This window comes from Kwoniella newhampshirensis, chromosome 4 (assembly GCF_039105145.1).
Source record: "Kwoniella newhampshirensis strain CBS 13917 chromosome 4, whole genome shotgun sequence".
NCBI lineage: Eukaryota > Fungi > Basidiomycota > Tremellomycetes > Tremellales > Cryptococcaceae > Kwoniella > Kwoniella newhampshirensis.
This window is the reverse complement of record NC_089958.1, coordinates 1,650,060-1,672,243: the sequence shown is the minus strand read 5'-3', so window position 1 is coordinate 1,672,243 and position 22,184 is coordinate 1,650,060. Positions and strand designations below refer to the sequence as shown.

The 22,184-nt window shown below is 50.4% G+C and overlaps 6 protein-coding genes across 6 annotated transcripts; 4 read left to right on the top strand and 2 right to left on the bottom strand.

Annotated features, from left to right (window-relative positions):
- Nucleotides 1-672: 672 nt before the first annotated feature.
- IAR55_002571 (uncharacterized protein) lies at nucleotides 673-3,036 on the bottom strand (the record flags this gene model as incomplete). Its single annotated transcript, XM_066945684.1, has 12 exons — nucleotides 673-710; nucleotides 770-856; nucleotides 915-1,291; nucleotides 1,344-1,562; nucleotides 1,621-1,784; nucleotides 1,854-2,040; nucleotides 2,096-2,204; nucleotides 2,255-2,279; nucleotides 2,336-2,438; nucleotides 2,508-2,689; nucleotides 2,778-2,825; nucleotides 2,968-3,036. 12 exons carry the CDS (start codon nucleotides 3,034-3,036, stop codon nucleotides 673-675), a joined length of 1,608 nt encoding a protein of 535 aa, XP_066804373.1.
- A 371-nt stretch (nucleotides 3,037-3,407) lies between these two features.
- Nucleotides 3,408-6,672, top strand: IAR55_002570 (uncharacterized protein; the record flags this gene model as incomplete). The annotated part of the gene is made up of 10 exons (XM_066945683.1): nucleotides 3,408-3,695; nucleotides 3,776-4,111; nucleotides 4,174-4,249; nucleotides 4,301-4,382; nucleotides 4,439-5,294; nucleotides 5,355-5,522; nucleotides 5,587-5,677; nucleotides 5,741-5,952; nucleotides 6,046-6,458; nucleotides 6,516-6,672. 10 exons carry the CDS (start codon nucleotides 3,408-3,410, stop codon nucleotides 6,670-6,672), a joined length of 2,679 nt encoding a protein of 892 aa, XP_066804372.1.
- A 492-nt stretch (nucleotides 6,673-7,164) lies between these two features.
- Nucleotides 7,165-8,370, top strand: IAR55_002569 (uncharacterized protein; the record flags this gene model as incomplete). Its single annotated transcript, XM_066945682.1, has 1 exon — nucleotides 7,165-8,370. One exon carries the CDS (start codon nucleotides 7,165-7,167, stop codon nucleotides 8,368-8,370), a length of 1,206 nt encoding a protein of 401 aa, XP_066804371.1.
- Nucleotides 8,371-11,099: 2,729 nt separating this feature from the next.
- IAR55_002568 (uncharacterized protein) lies at nucleotides 11,100-11,747 on the bottom strand (the record flags this gene model as incomplete). The annotated part of the gene is made up of 1 exon (XM_066945681.1): nucleotides 11,100-11,747. One exon carries the CDS (start codon nucleotides 11,745-11,747, stop codon nucleotides 11,100-11,102), a length of 648 nt encoding a protein of 215 aa, XP_066804370.1.
- Nucleotides 11,748-12,187: 440 nt separating this feature from the next.
- IAR55_002567 (uncharacterized protein) lies at nucleotides 12,188-13,974 on the top strand (the record flags this gene model as incomplete). Its single annotated transcript, XM_066945680.1, has 6 exons — nucleotides 12,188-12,335; nucleotides 12,420-12,530; nucleotides 12,632-13,199; nucleotides 13,265-13,409; nucleotides 13,473-13,708; nucleotides 13,776-13,974. 6 exons carry the CDS (start codon nucleotides 12,188-12,190, stop codon nucleotides 13,972-13,974), a joined length of 1,407 nt encoding a protein of 468 aa, XP_066804369.1.
- Nucleotides 13,975-14,984: 1,010 nt separating this feature from the next.
- IAR55_002566 (uncharacterized protein) lies at nucleotides 14,985-19,493 on the top strand (the record flags this gene model as incomplete). Its single annotated transcript, XM_066945679.1, has 11 exons — nucleotides 14,985-15,100; nucleotides 15,193-15,330; nucleotides 15,382-16,573; nucleotides 16,626-17,033; nucleotides 17,089-17,512; nucleotides 17,572-17,744; nucleotides 17,802-18,200; nucleotides 18,262-18,451; nucleotides 18,516-19,147; nucleotides 19,233-19,403; nucleotides 19,458-19,493. The coding sequence occupies 11 exons, from the start codon at nucleotides 14,985-14,987 to the stop codon at nucleotides 19,491-19,493; spliced, it is 3,879 nt and encodes a 1,292-aa protein (XP_066804368.1).
- Nucleotides 19,494-22,184: the final 2,691 nt, after the last annotated feature.

Here is a 22,184-nt window from a genome sequence, read left to right as displayed (position 1 = left end):
TCCGTCGATCTGGGCATAAGACGCAGATTGAATCAATCTGGATCGATTGATACACACCCGACGCGACCAAATCGGTTCATACGCTAGGATGCATACATCGTGTTGTCGCCGTCGTCGACGCATTGCGCCTCGGGCAATTCCTCCTATCCTCCTCTAAAGTCTGTACAGATAGGCAATCGTTCGCACAACACGCGCGCCGATCCCTTTTGCTTGAATTGATTGAAATACTGAAGTTGCGATCAGGTGTGTCCTGATACTTGGTACCTGCGGTCTATGCGAGACTGGAAAAGGTGAAGGGAAGGGAAGACAAACGACAATGCAGATTTGAGATTTGTACGGAATGAGAAAGGGTCTGAATGAAGAACAGTTGCCCCTTTTGTAAGATATTGCCTATGTACCTACCGAAGAAATCTAGATTGAGCCAGCCTCACTATGCGCGAAGGGCCCTTGTGCGATCTGAACTGAAAAGACAAAAAGGATATAAGAGTCAAAGAAAGATACAGAGAGGGAGGTAACTGAGCAGCTGAGCCTATAAAGATGGGAGTAGAGGTGAAAGGTGTACACGGTCGATCAGGGACCGAAAAAGTGAGGACAGAATGCGAGGGTAGCTGATCGCCACCGTGAGGATGTTTGCTTTCGGTACCAAGAAGGAGTGAAGGCGGAGGCTGGATTTTACTGGCCAAAGTTGAATCCACCTTGAGGCGCAGCGACTGGCAAGAAAGGACGTGAGTATGTGAACATGAGTTGCTCGGCAGTGTATATCACTCACCATCGGACTGGAAGGCATACTGGCCGGAGGCGTCAACAGCGGGCGCCGCGGCATCGGCCTCCTCCTCGTCGTCATCGGGGAAAAATTCTGTGCGATGACGAGTGGTCAGGCTACCCTTTTCAAGCCAATTCACGTCGCCACTCACTGTCCATGATGTAGAAGCACTTCTTGTAGATCTCCAAGTTCTCGTGATGTTGCAGGTTGTGAATAGCAACCATACCACCCGCTTCTTCAATGAATTGAGCGTATCTGTTCACACCACCAGGACCAGCAGCATCTTTGTCGACCTCTCCGACCTTGAGGATATTCTCAAGACCGTCTAAGGCCACCTGAATGATCTTGTTGTCCATGGAGGTGAGAAGGTCACACATGGGCTTGATGCAGCCTTGAGAGACAAGGTATCGAATTTGGTTGGGTTCTTGCAGACCACCAGAGGTAGCGTTAGAGATCGCCCAACAAGCCTCCTTTTTCGTCTTGAAGTCGGCGTTGGCCAAAATGTTGATAAGAGGGGGAACGATGTTACTACTTTACGTGTCAACCCCTTATTGATAATACTAGATGATGTCGGACTCACGCATCAATGATCGCTTGAATTTGCATAGGGCTGCCAGCAGTAATGTTCGAGATGGTCCAGCACGCTTCCTTTCGAATACCTTCTTTAGGTGAAGAGAGCAAGCTGAGCAGAGCCGGGAGCGCGCCAGAGGAAATGACCACCTGGGTCTGAAGGTCGTCACCAGTCACAATGTTGCCGACTGATCGAAGAGCAGGGGTTTGGACAGCAGTGGAAGGATGCCTGGATTGGTAAGGCTCAGTTATCATTCCTCCGCGGTCAATCGACAGTGGGAACTCACATGAGAAGATCGACCAATCGCCTGCAGACACCGCTCTCAATGACAGCTTGAATTTTGTCGTTTGTTCCGTCGGAAAGGTAGGAGATAGCCCAACATGCATCGATCAAGACCTCATCATCGAGAGAGTAGATGAGCTTCGTGAGGACGGTAAGGGCTGGAGCGATCTGGAAAGACAGTCATTACTGAAGTCAATCCACAATCGGTCACATTGCTGTTATGCACAGAGCACTCACGAGTTCCCATTCGGGTTGAGGTGACTTTCCTCTACAGAAGTTGCTCAAAGTCCAGGTAGCGTTTCTCAACATCGAGAGTTTGTGATTTTCGTTAAGGAGCATAAGAAGGGGCTGCAGAGCTCCCTGATGGAGGACGTGGTCTCGACATTTAGGGGAGTCTCCGGCAATGTTTCCAAGCGCCCATACACTAGAGGTATGATCAGTCGATCGCATGATGGTACAGAATGCAAGCGATCACCCACGCTTGCTCTCGGACGTCAAGGACGCTTGACGACAGAAGGCGAATGAAGTGAGGAACGGCACCTGCGCCAATGACCACTTGGGTGTGCTCGGAAGTACCAGAAGCAATGTCTGTATACTGTGTCAGCCAAGCTGGTGAGTTACAGCTGAGCAGAACTCACTGGTCAATGCCCAAGCAGCCTCGAACTGAAATGTGACGGTGTCAGACACTACGACTTGATTGGCAGATCAATTCAGCTCACCTGAATCATGGTATTGTTGGACGAGAGGAACTCGACAAAGCGGGGGACGACACCACAAGCGATGACCCTGTCAATCGGGGGGTTTTTCTCCTTGGACAAGAGTCTGGATATCACGGTCAGCAACGACATTTGAAAATTAAGATGGCCACTGCAGCTTGTGTGAGTCACTCACTTCCTGAATTTCATTGTGGCATCCAGCTGAGCCTCCTGATCTTCGCTGTACACTGCCTGGAGCATGATGGGGAGACTGTCCGCTAGAGATGCTGAGTCGACGGCGACGTCCTCGTCAGATTCGATCCCTTCATCATTGATGGCAGGTTGGAGGTTTCGTCTCTTGGCGATAGACTCCTCTCGCTGCGATATCAACACGGAAATTAGCGAGAATTTCGAAGGGGCAGAGCGATATCCCAACGCGATGGTGAGCCAATGACGAAATACATACCTTTTGTTTACGAATCTCAACCTGTTGTTCTTCTCTTCGTCGTCGAAGCTGTGGCATGAAATCTGTCAGCAGGAATGTACCGACGTCACTGGGGAAGAGACATCTGTGCGACTCAGGGCATTGATACATGACATCGGCTGGGTGGCCAAACGATTCACACACACAGACGGAGTAAGGAGTTTTGACATACCTCTTGAGCTGAGAACTGAGTCTTCCCCTTGAAATTGTTTCGTCTGTGATCGAGGTTGCGGGACTCCATGGTAATCGAATAGGCAGTGCTTTTGTGTGCTTTTTGTTTGGTATAGCTTGAGGCAGGGCGATTTGGGAAGACAAGCAGAGGGAAGAGTCGATCTGTGAACAGCGAGGGGGGAGCGAGACAGGGTGAAGATTGTTGGTTTAGCAAAAGGTCATACAACGGGCGGGGCGCGTGCACCAAAACGGGCGAAAACGGTAAATGGGCGGCACGGACAAGACTCGTGTCGGAATGTTACGTAACTCGTATCATTTCGACGCTCAACCATGACACACTTCCCATCAGTCACCTCTTGTGTCTGTCTAATACTGATCCTTGACAAGGGGACGACTTCCGCCGTAGTGTTTCGTTTGCCAGCACGAATTGGACCAAAAATCATGGGCGAATCCTCACACCAGACTCTTGCAGGCTCGTCATCCCGTCGTCACAGAGACAAGGACAAGACGGATCGCTCGCCTTCTTCGTCCAAACATCCTCCTTCATCTCATCACCGCTCTTCCAAACATGACGATGGAGACAAGGATCGCAAACATCGGCGAGACAAAGGCAGAGAAGAGACCGAAGAGGAGAGGAAGGAGAGAAAGCGTTCAAAGAAGGACAAGATGAAACGCGGGGACGACTTTGGTGATGAGGACATGTGGGTGGAGAAGACTGTCGATGGCACCGTGAGTTTGGCTGTTTCTTGTCCCAGGTCCACGGTTGAGGCGACCCAAATGAGTACGGAGTGTGATTATGGGTTACTTAGGATGCTGCGTCAAAGATTCCTACATCCGACGCGCTCCCTCTCACTTCCAACCCATCCCATGCCAGTACTGCCTTACCAACCAAAAGTGCAGCGGGATCACAAGCTCAAGAGCGAGATTCATGGATGCTTGACCCCGCCGAGGCACCGTCGTCTACCGTACCCGTGCCTACTAGGGATATCCCGCAATCCGCAGATTCTACAGCTGGAATGACCGAAGGCTATGGTGACGAACAAGTATCCAACCGAAACCTAGGAGGAGGAATGGATTTCTTCTCTTCTATGGGTACTGAAAGGAAAAGGAAAGACCCGAACGAGGGTAAACCTGATCCATCCAAGGCAAGTGTTCACATGAAAGGTAGTCGGCGAGCCAAACCACTGACATCTTGGAAAAATTACAGCTTGTGGTTGACAAGCGTTTTGAATTAAATCACCAACTATTGCAGGGCAAATCTATCGATGACTATGAGACCAAAGGTGGGCAACAGTTGGCCTTGCTAGTCATGCTCCGGCTGACAGTGATTTCAGAAAAAAAGGTCGTGCCTGGTGGTCCTGGTCACCAATGGCGGATGATGAAGCTGAAGCGACTATATGAACAAGCCGGAGAGCAGTAAGTTATGATATGCCCTGCATGATTTATCCCTTGAGAGCTGATCATACGCTCAGGGGCCGTGAGGTGGAAGACGTCGCGTTGGAACGTTACGGTAGTCTTGACGACTTCAATGAAGCTCTCGAAGAGCGTCGCATCCTCGATGAGCGGGAGGCCCGACGCAAGCAGCGTCACGGCGGAGGTGGTTCGGACGGATTTAGCACACCAGGAGCGGCATCTTCCGGTATGCGCACTCCTGACACGGGCGGCAGCAGGCGCTTCATGTTCGCCAATCCTGCAACCGGCGGCGACTTATTAGGTGGCGGGAGTCGACCTAATTCGCGTGCCGGTTTCCGACGTCCTGGCGATGAGAGGGATATGCAGACTCCAAGCGGTGCCGGTGGAAGAGTAGACGAACTTCGTCAAAGAGAGAGCGGAACGCCCGTGTCGGCGAACAAGTCGAGCGGCGTGATGCCACCAAAGATGTCGACTCCTATACCGAGCGTGTTCACACCGACCACATTGACACGGTCAGGATCAGGCTACCCTTTCACCGCTTCTGAAGGAAATCAAAACCCAGATCCGACCTCGTCCCAACCACCTATGTCTCTTGAACAACTCAATAAGTTCCAAGCAAGAGTAATCCGAGCGAAGCTCATGGACGATCCTCAGGCCGCAAGCTTAGAAGAGGATTATGAGGCCGAGCGGTCTCGAGCAGAGAAGGCCAGAAGTGGTGATGGGTCGGCAGGCATGTGGGAAGGCAATGGAGAAGGTCTCCAGGGACAAATGGGGAGGACTGATGGGAAGGGCAACAGGGTGGAGGTCCAAGTGCTGCCTACATTGGACGGCAGGGGGAGATTGTACGATGTGGGAACTGGTGGCGAAGCGGACGAGGAAGTCATGCCGGGAAACAAGAGAAAGAAGCCAGAGAAGGTAGGTGCATTGAATCTTCGAGCGTTGTTGGTGGATACCTGGTTGACCTGTGAGTTTCAGTTCGAAACACGTGACAAAGAGGGCAACCTTCTTCGCTACAATGCGGACGACGACACACAGACTTTGGGAGAGCTTGTAAGACAAGAAAGATTTAGCGCTGGATCGAAGGACCAAAAGAATATCGATGCCGAAATGGCCACCGCTATTGCTGGGGACGCGAAGTTTGACGTGAGCACTCTGAGCAGTAGCTTCAAATCCTTCCCGGGGACTAATACTCCTTTTCCTTGTATAGGACGATCTGGATTACATGGATGACAATGCAGAGAAGCTCGCTCGAAGGAAGATGAAGACTGACGCTTTGAAACGAGCGTTTGCTATCAATGGTCAGTTTGAGTCATTCTGGCGGGAAGATAAGCAGCACGTACTCACATCCCCGCGCATGACAGACTACGCTAGAACGAAGAAAGCTCTTGACTCCTGCCCCTTCTGCTACCAGGATGACCGTAATCCTCTGACCGCGATTGTCGCACTTGGTACCAGGACGTATTTGTCCTGTACAATGTTCGAGGAGCTGGTACCAGGACACTGTCTAATCGTACCCATACAGCACCATCTTAGTATGTTGGAGATGGAGGATGATGACTGGGATGAAGTGCGGGTAAGTCCGCAGACCCTCTTCGATGTATAATCAGAACACTTTGGAATGCAGCTTTCTTTCGAGGGCAGATCGCTGACTTGTTCTTGACCCAAGAATTTCATGAAGTGTCTCATGCGAATGCATCACGAAAAGGGTCAAGGCGTAATCTTCTTCGAGACGGTCCTTTCGTTCAAACACCAGAAACACACGTATATCGAAGCGATCCCAGTTCCACATTCTGTATACCCTGATCTTCCAGCGTATTTCCGAGAGTCAATTCTTGCCTCAGAAGGTGAATGGACGCAACATAAGAAGTTGATCGACTTCTCCACTAGACCAGGTGGATTCAGGAGGATGATGGTCGCCAATCTACCTTATTTCATGGTGCAGTGGGATTACAAGGGAGAAAAGGGTTACGGACACGTCATCGAGGGCGTGAATGAGAGTGGAAGTGGAAACAATGCAAATGGAGGCGAGGAAGGTGAAGGGGACGTGGGGGCTGCGGGCCAAGAGGGAGAATTCCCTAGGTGAGTTCAGGAGCGCTCGACGCGACGACCATTGCCTAGCTGACAGGAGCACCGCAGATACTTTGCTCAAGAAGTCATCGGTAATGTTCTTGGCCTGGAACCTCGCAAATGGCGAAGACCAAGGAAGATGGACCTGGCTATGAATAAGGAGAGAGCACGGCAGTTGGGAGAGAAGTTTCAGCCTTACAACTGGACAGTTGGGCTGAGTGCGTAGGAGGCTAAGCCCCCACCCGAGATGCATGAAAGTTTCAGAGAAAGGACTGCAATGATAAGCTCTGGGATATACTTTCGCGTGCACCGCTCTAGAACACCATTGGTGTCTCGCAAGGTCTTTCGGACCAAGATCAAAGCCGCCGTAGCCAATTAGTCGCTTGTCGGCCCCATTTCAAGCCGTATGCGTGCTTTATCGCGGAAGCATCTGTCATAGCCGCCCGACGATCGCCCGACGGCTCTCCGTTGACTCGTTATCTGATCACAAGCGAGATTTGCATGGGTTGCCAAGCGTCTGGATTTCTCGGTATATCCTGAAGTCCTCAATACATTGAACATGTTCCGTGCCGGCAAGGCTTGTGTCATTTCTAACCCGACTCGAGTCATGACATGTCCTGCCTGGATCATTCATAGTGCCAAGAATGGTACTCTTGAAAGCCACCCCTCATCGTTGTGATCAGCAGAACACTGACTACAAGCAGGACCGCGGTACACGATGACTGTTGACTTACCCGTCTCTCCTCAGGACCGTATCGTGATAGTCGGCTCTGGCATCGCCGGATCGTGTCTCGCATCTATTCTATGCGCTCGACTATCTGCTGCCGGCTCTTCTCGTCGCATCATCCTCATCGATCGCGATGTGCATGGTTTGCCAGGATCGACCGGTCACGCGCCTGGCTTCGTAGGACAATACAACGAGCTGCCCGTCCTGACCGAGTTGGCAAAAAGGTCCGTCAAGCATTACTTGGGGATAGAAGGTGGTTTCGATCAAGTCGGTGGACTGGAAGTCGGTACTGGTCTACAAGCAAGATGTGAGGGTGCGAAGAAAGCGGGACTGCAGGCTAGGTTGCTTCGAAAACAAGAAGTGCTTGATTTGGCACCTGGTTTTGTGAGATCTGATAGCTTGGAAGAAAAAGAAGACGGTACGGCTGGATTGTTCTTCGCTTCGGACGGGACGGCCAACGCTAAGGCTATATCACACAATCAACAAGCCAGCGCAGCGGCGAAAGGTGCTAAGCTCCTCGACGCAGATGTCACATCCATCACGCGGACTGCTACCACCACATACTGTCTGGAGACATCACTTGGTCCAATCGAAACCGCAATCGTGGTCATGTGTACTGGTATCTGGACATCTCAATTGCTTCCTTCTTTCTCGTCTACCGTCGTATCTGTCGCCCATCCTTACTCGTACTCCATCGAACATGCCTCGCAAGCCAAGACACCGTTCATACGGTGGCCTGCTCACCACGTCTATGCCAGAGATCACGGTTCCTCTGACGGACTCGGTTCTTACAACCATGCACCGGTACATGTCACACCAGACCAAATCGGCGCGACAGCTTACGGACAATGGGAGCCAAGCTTTGACCAAGTCTTAGCAGACGGGTACGGCCTGTTGCCCGATGTGAAGGCAAGATCATTTGAAGGAGGACACAAGTTCAACGGACTCTTCTCGGTCACCCCAGACGGGTTACCCTTGGTCGGCAGGTTGGATGAAGGATTGTATGTTGGAGTAGGAGTTTGGGTGACTCATGCAGCTGGGTCGGCGGGTCTGCTGGCGGATATGGTGTTGGGTGCAGAGGCGGACGGTGATGAAGCACTGAAGAAGGCCTTGGACCCTAGGCGGTTCGACGGGCAAGGCAAATTGGCAGAGAAAGCGCTGGGCAAGTACAATGACATCTACAACAAAGATGGATGAGGGACAGCAGTATTCCACTCGACACATAGACTACGGTGTGCCAGGTCTCGATGAAAAGATGTTCCTCCGCCAGGAATCTGATGCGACATGGTATACTCGTGCGCTTCAGGATGCAGCATCTCGGACTGTCGGGTAAACAAAGGCTGTGAACGTCAGACGTGCAGATCTCCACTAGGATCCTGCAGGCGACTTACGATGGTATCAGCACCGGTAGCTGTAATTTTCGTCGAATCAAACCAACGCTGACACGGCCATTTGGTAAGGCTTGCAAGATGATGCAAACCCTTGGGAAATGCAAAGCTTCAGATCATAGGAGGTACTGTACTGGAGCTGGCAAATCCTTTCAGACGATACTTTCACTGCCTCAATATAACAAGTAGCAGGTAGTCAAGATTGTTCCCTTTTGAGACGAGAGTCTGTCCCACAGGATCACACAATTTGTATTGTTTCACCAAGACAAACCTTTTATGCTCAGAAGGCATAACACACCTTGAGCAGTGTTGATCCTACTTCACCTTACATATATCTCAAATTCCACTCTCTGATTGTGTAGCAGATACTTATAACGGCAAACATTTGCCCAGGACCACCCAAACATCAAGCACAATGTCAGATAGTCTGCCCTCTCCCTTTATCCCTTACACATATGACTCAGGCCACACATCCTCTGCAGCAGACTCAAGTGACAGTATGTACCCTACCTCAAACCAATTGTATGTCCCAACAAGACCTTATGGCTCTCACCAGTATCCAAGTCTATCATCCCCTGAATGGACTACTGCAGATGGGTTGAGGCATATCCAAGATCCAACATCCTCTCAGAACATCCCACCTCAGATGTCTGTCTTTAAACCCTATCAGCTGCATGATATTCAGGGCATGGAGTATCAACAGCCAGCCTTTTCAACACCGCATTCTGACATCACTCAATCTGCTCAGAATATATGGCCAGCTGACGTTCCAGCCATGGTCAGTGGTTCACTTTACTCCCATGCACCTGCAACTCCAGACTCAAATGGATCTCAGAATCTTGTTGCCTCCTCAAGTGGCAACATCTCAGATCTGTCATGGGATCAATTCCACATGACTGGAGATCACTATGTGCATCCTGGAACAGCTACCAATGGCACATTCCTCAGTCATGAGGTGATTTCCCAGCACCCTCATGCTGGTTCTGTGAACAGCTGGACCGGTGGACATACATCTGAAAATCAGGCCCTCTCCCAGTCAACACCTCACATGGTCACATATCCATTTCCTTCTCAAGTTGTTGGAGCACTGCAGCAGATGACTGTTCCAACTGTGAATTACCCACAGCAGGCACACTCTAGCTACAACAGCATTTCAGAGAACATGCATGTGTCCTCTCTGTCTGCTGCTCAGTCTCAGGCATTGATGCCTACTCCCCATTATCCCCAGACCATTGGTCAAGCAACAGTATGGCCCTCACAGCTGATCAACGAGTCCCATCAAACTCAAACTCCATCTCAGGGAAACGCAAGCACCAGTTTTGCAGATGTGAATGATCATCAGCAAAGCCACAGCAAATCTGGGCTCAGACCAAGAAAGAGGTATGACATGAATGTCTTGCAGACCTTCTGTGACAAGGATACACTCACAGAAGATAATCTGAGGGGACTTGAAATCAACAGCAATCATCGACATCCAATGCAGAGGGCAATGGAAAACCCTTTTGGCAGTACATGTCCCAGGTCTGAGATTGGTGTGCATTCACTGGACAAGGTAAGGCTGGGAGGAGGTAATAAGACCTACAGCGCCAGATGTCGAAACAGTGCTGACAAGTCCACTCACTGGGACTACACGGGAGATTGACTTGGATTAGAAAGGTAATCCGTAGACTTGTGTAAGGTCAAGGGCGAGTGGTGTGTAACTAGGAAGGATCACGGGCGAGCTATGAGGACTACTCTGGTATCACTGATAGGTGTCTTCCTAGCAAGAGGTATGACGAGAACTGATACTTTTGTAGAGGGAGAGTATTTTGGTAAGGTATGCAGATATTTTGATCTTTGGGGGGATTGTCATAAAGCTGCCCAGAAGGGCTGCTTAAAAGTACAAAGATTTGAAGAAGATTCGTGGAACAAACCGAGGTTTCAGTGCTGAAATTACAACCTGAAAAGTAGCACTAAAATATCGTATGAAATATCAGGTCGGAAATGTAGCTTGAAAAATCAGCGCTAAAAATGCGACCGATAGTTACGACTCAAATATGAAATAGATAAGAGATTGTGAAATGAAGCAAAATGAACCGTTTCAATAGACTAATAGCTGTGTGCGCAGGGTTGTAACACAAGTAGAAGTTTGGAATAAACTGCAGGAATCAAGACAGGGTTTGAGACAGCGAAGACGAAAGAAATTGAGGGAGACCGTGCTACACCAATCAATAGATATTCCATTGTTCAGCTGTAGACAATCATGGAACCGTGACTTTTCGTGTGGTGTTACGAAGTTTGTTCAACTCCTCTCAAGTTGTGTTCCAATGGTTGATCGTGCCAGTCGGCCCTTCTTCTGTGTCTTGAGCACACACTTAACATGCGAATATTTACTCTCAATAGGGTCGGAGCAACCCTGGACAGCGATCTCCAAGACAAGACTCTGCTAGCTATCCGTTAATGCATGGTAAACGATCCAGGCCGCACACGGGATGGGCTACGACGAGTTACTATACAGTGCAATGGAAAAGGGCGATGCGGTCCGAAGAGTTCGACGGTCTACCGTCTCTTACCCTTCTGAACGAGCGTGAAGCCGTCCTCATCCACCACAGGTTCGTCTCTCTCCTTCTCTTGCGGCGGCACCAGTCTCGGCGCTCCGTCCACCTCCATCCCTTCGTCCTCGTCCTCCTCATCGCCGCTATCCGCATCTTCCCCATCCGTATCTGCATCTCCTCCACTGGAAGCCTTCACTCCCGTCTTTTTCACTTCGTCTGCCTTGCCTTCCAACGCCCTAACCAGTGTTTCGGGGTCAGTCTCATTCGGCGACGCGAGAAGATCCCTCCATAATCTGATCAGATCAGAAGCGACAGAATCGATCGAACCGTCTTCGAGATTAGCGTCGAACTCGTCAGACATGATCTGATGTAGCAAATCGGCGATGTCGTCGTGGTCTAATGGCGGGTCGTTGGCAGTTGTAGGATCGACGGAAGGGGATGTACCGGCTGGTGAAGAAGGTGGGATAGGAATATAAGTAGCTCGTGATTCAAACTCGTCAATCAAGGTGGATGCCAGCCATGTTTTCTTGGCGGAGGAGTCGGGACCACCCCATTGTTCGCTCACGGCGATGGTGAGTGCAGGCCAGAGATCGAGAAGAGCGAGTGTCCCTCGAGCGAATAGGATGATTGTTGGAGAGGTTGCAGTGGACATGATGGGGAAGGTTTGGGTGATTATTTTGAGCTATTGGGAGTTTGTGTTCGATCCGAGGCGATATGAGGCAGATATGAGCGATGAAGATGCGTGAGGTCACTGGTTTGTGGCTTTGATGGTCTGATAGTCGCTAGACGAGAGAGATGACTTTGACTTGTATCAACAGAACTTGTTCATGCTCTGAAAAAATCGGTGAGCGGCAATGAACAGTCAAGGTGGAGGTCAACAGAACAGCTTCATCGGGGATTGTGGGCATCGTTTCCGATGTGGCACTTTCCACGTGGCTGTTCGTGGTCTTTCATCAGAATGCCCCGCAGCCCAAGTCCTCCACGTCGCGACGAGCTCAACTCAGATAACTCAGATATCATCGATTCAGCTCAGCTCTGAAATCCCAAGAGCAGCACAAACGGAAAAAGGGCGGCAGCGAACACGAGTCAAAGATGCGTCCGACTTCCCTTCTGGCGACTCCTCTCCTTGCTCTGCTCGGCTTGGTATCGGGACGTTCAGCGACTGGAGACAGGGTGTTGGTTGTTCTGGAAGAAGCGGTCTCGAAAGATGATTACTCGAAGTTCTGGGGATCATTGAAAGGTGAGCGGCTAATGCGAGCTCTTCCGATCGGAGCGACATGGTGAAGACTCGAAGTGACTGACTGTGGCTTTGTTACTCTCTCAGAACGAGGCTTTGAACTCACCTTCAAGCTACCAAAAGACAAGGACACCGAATTATCCAAGTTCGGTGAACCTCAATATGACCATTTGATCATGTTTGCCCCGACAACGAAATGTGAGTGACATGCAACGGTCAGAGCCGCTATCTTGTCTCTGTCCTGAACGCGAATATACGTCGCATTGGTCAAGGGGCTGATCAAGATCGTCTACGCTTAGCCTTCTCCCCCTCGCTGAACCCCAAAGCTATCATCCACGCTCAGTTTGAGGGTTTGAACACCCTTTATCTCCTATCTCCTAATCTTTCAGATACTCAGCGTGAACATTTCAGAGAATACGACATCGAGTTTGTTGATCCAAAGTACACCTTGCTGGATTCGTTCTCCTACGTCTCCTCTTCGTCTCCCTCAACAGTCTTACTCCCGCCCACATCCTCCCTGGTCCCCAATCCTGCTGTCTTGTCTCCAATAACGCTGTCAGGAGGACCCATAGTTTATCCTAAAGGAACAGTGCACACTGCAGGCCTCAATCCTTATCTATTCGAGGTGCTCCATGCTTCCAAGACTGCATACGTGGGAGGGGAGAAAGTGTTGACAGGCGACGAAGCAGAAGTGGAGAAGGTCGTGGGAGGAAAGGGAAGTAGAGAACCTGTGATCAGTGGGGAGAAAGCCGCGTTGGTCAGTGCTTTCCAAACGAGGGACAATGCAAGAGCTGGTTTCGTTGGAAGTGGAGAGCTTCTAAGCGACAAGTACTGGGGCACTACCGTGAAAACCCTGGATGGAAAGAGGTGAGTCAGCTCAAGGGGAGCCTATTACCGACATGCCTCAGTAGTTGACTGGAAGGTCGTTGCAGTGTTGAGACTGGTAACGCCGACTTTGTGACCGACTTCACGAAGTGGGTCTTCCAAGAAACTGGAGTGGTGAAGATTGTCTCCTCGACCCATTCCCGAGCGGGAGAGACCGAACCCAGAGAGATGTATACGAAGAAAGACGACATTGTGAGTCAAAATTGCAGAGTGGCACAAACGAAGAATTCGAGCTGATACACGTCCGTGGTACAGACCTATGAGCTTACTCTCGCCCAACATATCACAACAGATAACGGTACTTCTTCCTGGGCGCCTATCCAGCTGTCAGATCTTCAGCTTGACTTCACCATGCTCGACCCTCACATCCGCACTGCGCTGGTTGAAGACACGAACTCCACAAATGAGGTCGGTACAACCTACAAAGCCAGGTTCGATGCACCAGACAGACATGGAGTGTTCAAGTTTGTGGTGGAATTCTGGCGACCTGGGTGAGTCTAATGTGGAAGCATGAGTATTTGAGCACTGAAGCTGATCATTCCTGTGATATATGAGTAGATGGAGCTACATCCGATCGTCATCCACAGCGTCAGTAGTGCCTTTACGACACGACCAATATCCCAGGTTCATCACAGGTGCATGGCCATATTACATTGCGGCGATCAGCACGAGTCTTACCTTTTTGACTTTCTGTGCTCTGTGGGTGTCATTGGGAGAGGCGGACAGAGACAGGAAGGGGAAGAAGAAGGTGGAGTAGTCGTCCGTGAAGATAAGACACCGCAGCGTAGATGATCAGAAGCCGATGATGCATGAGGAGTGTCCTTGCGTGGTTTGATGACTTCTCGATGACTTGTCCGACATCATACAGATTATGTAAGCATATGATGACGCGGGGTAAAATGGAAAGGGAACTGCGGGGAAGGTTGCGAGACGTGGACGATTGGTTGAAGGAGAGAGAGAGACTGAGAGAAATGAGAAAAGGCAGTGAAAGGCCGTTTTCGTATCCACATCAGACAACGTTGACCTCTCTCTTCCTCTTGACCTACTGATTCCGACAAAAGTGCAGAGTATCCTCTTTCATAGACAGCAACACCGCGGACATTCTCGTCACTGATTACCCTCCGCTCAAACGAAAAGCGACAAAGTCAAAAGCGCACTTCGGAAAGTCAAACGTCGGCGTCATCGTCATTCAGGAGGCAGTGCACATTCATTCACAACTTTCGTCGACCACCGTTCAAAGAGTCATCGAAAATAGCAGAGAGTCAATGCCGAGTGGTCCGTGATCTGCTCCTTTTGTACTCGTTCGCTTCTTAGTTTACTATAATCCTTCTCTCACTGTCCGCTCCCGACCTGCTCGTACGTTTGGTTTACAAGGTCAATTTTTACGTACGGTCCCACATTGCCATTCTTCACTTTTTAGCATAAAACTCCACTCTGCGCATACTGCTGGTGGACGGACTCATCTGTCGGATACTTATCACTACTGGAAGTAGGATACAGGAGACTATCTCAAGGAGTGCAGCTGTGAGTGACATAACCGTTCCATCAACGGGCCCCTTCTCCTCCACCCTCCACTCCACTGCTCATTACGTCGGTTTGGCTTCAACATCGTTCAATCAGTCTCTCAGCTCACACTGCCGCTACTCACAGCTTATAATAACACAATTGCGCTGTACTGCTTTGGACTCGTCTTCACAGCTTAGCATACCGTCGCCTGTCAATCCTCTCTGGTACAGGAGGCACCATCCGCCAGCTTTAAACTATACCATGTCACCAACTATCCCCAATCAACGATCAAGCTTGTCTCCTGACAAGATTGCAAGTCTTGGGAGTAGAGAAGGAAGGACACCGCCCCCAGCACCGAGTGCTGCCTATGCTAGAAGGTAAGTTGAGCTCTTCGTTGGTTACTTCTGTTTCAGTCATCTTCTAGGTCAAAGATACCCTAGATCTACAGCTGATATTTGGTGTCCTGCAGGGCTCGCGAGATCATTGGGGACGAGACTGGAATTCCAACTTTCAAGCCTGTGGTAGATCCACCAGACGATACCATAGATGGTGATATCCCTGTTGCCGGCAATGGAGTAGCTTCAGGTTACCGGAGAGCACGGGCAGGGTAAGTTGTTTCTGCATGCCGCTCACATCGCCATACTCACGTCTTTCATAGTACCATGCCTTCTAACCTGCACGAAGCGTCACACCGCTACTCCATTCCTGATGAGCCTGTCCCTTCCGTCGCAACCTCTTCTGCCTCTTCCTCTGCTTCTTACGAACGCACCTCAGCGCTTTCTCCTGCGTACCCTCCAGCATCCTCCGCTCGACCGGCTCTTCGTCACGCTGCCTCCTCCGCGGCTAATCTCGAAAGCTCGGGTGCTGGTAATCGCTTCCGTTCGGGCTCTCTCACTCTTCCCGGGGCGGGTTTAGGGGATGCATTCGGTCATGGACCTTTTAGCAACGCTTGGTTGTCCAACCCCGGTCTTACACCAACCACGACTACACCTGCAAGATCGCCTCTTGGTCAGCCTGTCATTCCGGTGGAGGAGGAACTCAACCCTATCACATCGCCGTCTGAGTCGGCTGCCTCTCTCGCAACGGACGATCTCAACTTCTCCACTTTGGGTTACCTTGGCTTGGAGGAAGGCAACGATTTACCGCCTGCTTCCATGTCCGAGCTTCGCAATCAGCATCAACGGGCAATCGCCAATTCTGGACCAGCCAGCCGACTTCGAGCGAGTACAGTGTCAAACTTCGATCGACCGTTCCGTCCTTCCGTCACCACGAGTGCCAATGCTTACGGGCGAGACTCAAACGATCTCAGACAGGAGGAGGAAGCTCTGGCTCGAGCCATCGAAAATTTAGGAATGTACGAGACCAATGGGTATATTTCGAATGCTCAGCTGGCCAATCTATACGCACCGTCTGGCTTGTTCAACAAAGACGCTCATCGACCTAGAGCGACTACCATCGGCGCCTTAGATAATCCGAATCGAAGGGCGAATCGCAGCTCTACGTATCTTTCCTCCATTCCCCAATCACCCGTTCAGCTCGATCTCATCAACGCTCATGCTCAAGCCCGTGGCCTTGCTACATCGTACGGCTACCATCCTCATTCCAGATCGGAGAGAGACTTGGGAATGGGAAGGGCATCGAGAGATTCGAGCAGAGGACCCAGGCTGTCCATTTCCAGTCATACCTCGCGTACCGGCACGCCAGATGTAGAGAAAGGAAGTTCAACTCCACAAGTGCCAACAAGGAGCTTGTGGATTGGTAATTTGGATGTGAATGCGACTAGCGATGCGCTTCTGAACGTCTTCGCGCCTTACGGTGCTATCGAAAGTGTGAGGATGCTGCCGGAGAAGGTGAGTGACCCCGTTACATGCGTTTCCGGAGTCACACTGATCACTTTTGCAGACCTGTGCCTTCGTCAATTTCATGGACAAGGCCGACGCCATTCGGGCTCGAGACGATGTCCTCAATCGACTAGGTGGACAGGTTGCCACTTTGTCTGAAACGGCCCCAGTCCGTATCGGTTTCGGCAAGATAGATTCAGCCCCCAATGGTCCTTCGCTAAGCAGTGTGGCTCCAGCTCCTCCTAACTTGGTGTTCACAAGTGGATCCAACGGGCCTCCAGCTGTGACTGTTCCTCCTCCATCTACCTTGGCGGCAGTTACCACTCTCGATCAAGCGACTGACCAAAGCTCTTTGCCAACCCGAGCTCTTTGGATCGGCAGCATCCCAGGAACGACCTCGCCCTCCACGTTATTGCAGATTTTCTCCCCCTTTGGACCGGTGGAGTCGGCGAGAGTCCTGATGAATAAGGTGAGGGGTATCCTTTCATGACCTTTGTCAAGAGCTGATCTGGTTGTCACCGTAGTGCTGCGGTTTTGTCAATTTCGAAAGACTCGACTCTGCTGTCTCCGCTCGCAACTCTCTCAACGGTCGTGACATTCTTGGAAGCGACATAGGTGCCATTCGCATCGGATTCGCTCGCGTTCCCACTCGGTCGCTCGCTGCCGGCGAAGAGGAAGAAGACGACTTTGTGCCCGGTAAACTTGGTGATGCTCTCGACGTCGTCAAAGGTGCAGCAGCGGTGTCGACCGAGCAGCAACTCTCCGTGGGAGGTGGTGGCCTGGAAAACTACAGGAGTCCTCTTGTCTTAGATCTGGTCAAACAGGGCGTCCACGAACAAGTACTTGAGAAGGGACTCGGCAACGACGGCGTTGTCTCCGAGCAGCAAATGATAATGCAGGTCTTCAGTACAGGGTCAGACGAAGACGGTGACATCAGGGCTGCAGCGGGTGAGTCATTGTGGATGAGCCATTTCATCATATTGTCACAACTGACGCGTCGCTCGTAGAGCTACGTCCTCCGACTACCTACTTCACGTCCATACCGGTCATTGGAAGTCGATCTACGAGAAGATTTGACTCCACGCGCCTAAAAGAATTGAGAAGGCAGCTTGATTTCGGGCAATGTGGACAAGAAGAAATAGATGCAATTACCGTAGAATTGATGGAGGACTGTGCTGAGGTGAGTGAACACTGCACGATTTATCTTTCTCTCTGCTGATCGAAGAGGCCATTACAGCTTGCAAGTGATTACATTGGCAATACTGTCATACAGAAGCTGTTCGAGAGGACGTCCCCTGCCTTGCGTATGTCGATGTTGGAACGCATCGCTCCTCATCTTGCAACTATCGGAGTCCACAAGAACGGCACTTGGGCTGCCCAGAAAATCATCGAGTGCAGTATCACGGATGAAGAACGCAAAGTTGTCGTGTCACATCTCCGACCTTTCGCTCCTCCTCTGATGTGCGACTCTCTGGGCAACTACGTCTGCGCAGGGACGCTGAGGTTCGGAGCGCCATATAATGATTACGTATTTGATGCCATGATTGACAGGATGTGGGATATCGCGCAAAATAGATTTGGAGCAAGGTGTATGCGAACGTGTTTGGAGAGCTCGACGACCAGTCAATACCAGAAAGTGAGTAGCTTAATCTCAGTTGTCTAATACAGTCATCTGATTGGTATCTCCTCCTTTATAGAAACGAATTGCCGCTAGTGTCATCCTCAACTCTATTCCGCTGGCTACTAATCCCAACGGAGCTTTGTTATTGACTTGGCTAGTCGACTCCTCCAACCTACCCGGACGATACAACATGCTCGCGAATCGATTTATCCCTCACATTGCACACCTATGTACTCACAAGCTTGCCTCCCTTACGGTGTTGAGGAGTAAGTAGTGTGTATTTTGATGCAGGCAAAGCAAACAAGCTGACTTGGCTCCTCTTCCGTCCAGTCATTACGCAGACTACCGAGCCCGCAGCCAGCGCCCACATCGTCCAATCTATTTTCACTTCGACTAACGATCAGACTCTCACCGAAATTCTGAGCGATACAAACAACGGGAGCCAAGTCATCGGCAAGATCCTTGCGGTCAATACGATCGCTCAAGATCAGAAGCAGAAAATTATTGAGACCGTTAGACATGTTCTGCCGAATATCAAGGCTTCGAACACACCTCCCTATAGGATGTTACTCGAAGCTGTCGGTTTGCCAGTTCCTGCAGGATATATTGGCAATAACTCACCGTTCGGGCGACCGCAACAGCAGGCGAACTGGAGCCCACAGAACCATCTTCAGCAGCAGCATCAGCAATCCTTTGGACAACAGTTCTACCCTTATCATCAACCTGTTAATGGCTCGCCGATAAACGCAGGTTACACGGCTGGACCGGGCATGTCGGTCGGAGGAGGTCCACTGTCGCCGTTGATGATTCCGCAAAACATGCCTTTGAGCCAGAGGCGTGGCGGACCAGGTGCGGGCAGTCCGAACATCGGCAAAAGTCCCAGAACACCTGTTGCTAGGCATCAGGGGAGGATGAGTCCAGGCAGTTCGATGATGTCGCCCGGCTCGGACCCCTTCAACCCCGTAAGTTCAGCGTCTTAAGTCTTATGCCCTATGATGTCACTGTAAACCTTCGGAAGGTATATATTGACACCGATCTCCCAACTAGTTCGCTTCGCCAAGTATCGACCTACCTTACGCGCATCAAGCAACGTTGCGCCTTGGGTCGGCTCTATCTCAATCACCTGTTACGTTTGAACCTCAGCCAAACATTGGTGGTTTAGGTATCATGGGTCAGTCGGGCCCTGGCGGCAATGGGGCAGTGTACTACCAACAAAATGTGAGCTAGCTGGGATCGGTTGATGCGAACTGTTGCTGATGATACGAGACATAGCGACCTCCTGTATTCCAAACAGGTGATTATCGATGAGACAGCAATACGTATGGTGCAGGAGAACGGGAGGAAGGGGTGAGGAGACATTGCGGATGTAAAAGGAACGAATGATTTCCACGACTTAAAGCATACTTTACGCATTCCGAATCGTTTCCAGACAGAAAACAAAGAAAAAAACCATCTTCAGCAGGATAAACAACTACGCCACGATCACCCAAACGACCAGAAGGCCGAGAACGACCACGAAACGTCACGTCACGTCAAAACGGTTTAATCATATCTGATCTTCACCTAATTATTCTGCTTTGACGAGCACGAGAATGGACCATACAAGAAGAATATAGCGAATCGAATTTCAATCGAATGCGGACGAGAGAGGGGCATATATGAGAGTGGAGGATGGATGTTGAATTGCATGCATAGATGTCACGATAGATTGCGCCTGCCGCATACCGGTGGGCGGGGCCGGCAAAACGTGAACAGGAAACCAAGACTTTCATATGCATTATTGAACCATGTCACTATTTCGCGAACGCAACGCTCAGTGATTGACGCGCTCCATATAAGGCACGATATGAAGTGCTCCTCGAAAGTCGTCACTGTGGGACACAGCCTGCGAAGCTCGTGCATGGTGCCACATCTGTGTATCTGAAGATGAAATGTTACAACATGATATCAGTCAAGTTAGCGAGCAACGGGTCTCGGTTATGCTCACCACCTATGGAGGGATATCTCAAATATGTAATTTGCTTCCAGAAAGACTTCAGAGGATCCATCTCCCATTCAGTTCGGTATGTGCTGCCTTATGATCCCTGGTCATGCTTCTTACTCATTGACTGGGCTTGGATTGATCTGAAGACAGATCAATCACTGTACCAGAGCTGCCTAGCATGTACTGCTTCCTAATCAACTGTATAATAACAATATTACCCCTTTAGATTTCCCTATTTTGCAGACCCTGCTTTTCTCATTCTATCTTCCACTGTATTGATCTGCAAGGGAACTTGTCATGGGGCTACACCGACCAACGGGGATGTCCGTTGTTCAGCTTACAAGGTAAACAATGAGAAGCCTACTATTGTTGATATGCTCCCGACTTGGGACAAGATACGCGATGTTGGTGAGACTTGGACTAAATCGTATTCTAACTTGAGGGTTCTCTGTCGAGAACAGCCAAGTGAGTGTTGGTTGATGTATCAAGGTTGTTCAATGTCATGACGGCCATTCCGCCACGACCACGAATAAGCCATTATTACGTAAACCCTCTTGATATCTTCGACTTCTTCGATATCTTCGAGCACAACTCGATATACTCGCCGAAGACCGAGTTAAAGGGGGCTGCAGGTGAACGATAGAAACAGGAGGAAGTTGATCGATGTTCTACGCATCCTGGCGGATGGATCAGTGGAGATATATAGGTACATGGTCTTAGTTCTCGTTGTTCTAGTCTTTCTCTAGCGATTTCTCGATTGAAAGTCATACCTAGTACCTTGCTCATCGTTCAACGATATCACTGTGGTACCTCAGTCTATCTAGAACTGCTACGAGCCCTTCTAGATATCCGCGTCAAGTTCCTCGCCATCCTCGCTATCCTCGTTATCCTCGTTATCCTCGTTATCGTCGTTTCCTCATAGTATACTGTCTCGTTGTGTGATAGGGCTCATTGACTGAGGCCACATTGACCATCGTGACAGTATCGAGAAATCGCTCTTACCTATCACACATCCTCGTTCCCCCTGTTCTCGCTCTCTTGTTCGGATAGTTCGAACGAAAATTCATATCCTCGATCCTCTACTCGTCATTCAACATAAAACCTCTTATACTACCGACAATGGTCAACACCCGTGCGGGCTCTGCCTTAGCACCTGACAATCACCTCGAACAATTTCATCCGGATCTTCCGCCGCATCTGGGAGATGAAACTACGCCACAGAATGATGGAGAAGCTGGAGCTGATGATGGAGATGACGAACTTTCCGGAAATGAAGGTGGTCAAACACTGGCTAGACCAAGAGGTCTTCGACGATCTCAAACTGGCTCTCGTCCAGCATCCCATCTCTCTTTTCGTTCTCAGCCACGCCCCCGTTCTCGTCCTGCTGCTTCCCAAGTTCAGGGGTTGGCTTCTGTTCATGGATCAGGTGGAAGAAGCCACGGGACTAGTCATTCTGGACGATCTCGACACCATCATGCAGGCGTTGATTCCAACACCCTCCTGGCTCAAGTTCTCGCGAATATGGCGGATAGCAATCGAATGGTGTCGCAAGCTCTGTTGGGTAGAGGCACTCATGGTCGCAGTTCTGAGTCTCCCTCGTCCTCGTTCAAGGAGCCTAAACCTGCCGATCCAGAGAAGTTCTATGGCAACAAACCGAGTAAACTCGAAGGCTTCATCGACCAATGTGACTTGGCAATCAAGCTTCAACCATCTCGATTTCCTACCGAAGACATCAAGGTATCGTTCACGTATAGCTACTTGGGCGGAGACGCTCGGGATGCAGTCCGCCCTTTGATGAAGATGGATCCTATCCCAGAAGAACTCCAAACGTATCGCAACTTTATCAAATACTTGAAGGCCAACTTTGGAGATCCTGACGAGAAGGCTACGGCTCGAGCAGCCTTCAAGGAACTACGACAGACCAGCACCGCGGCAGAGTACTTCGCTCAAGTAAGATGATATGTTGGAGTCTTGGGATGGAAGGATCAGGAGCCAATCATTGAGAGGGCTATAGA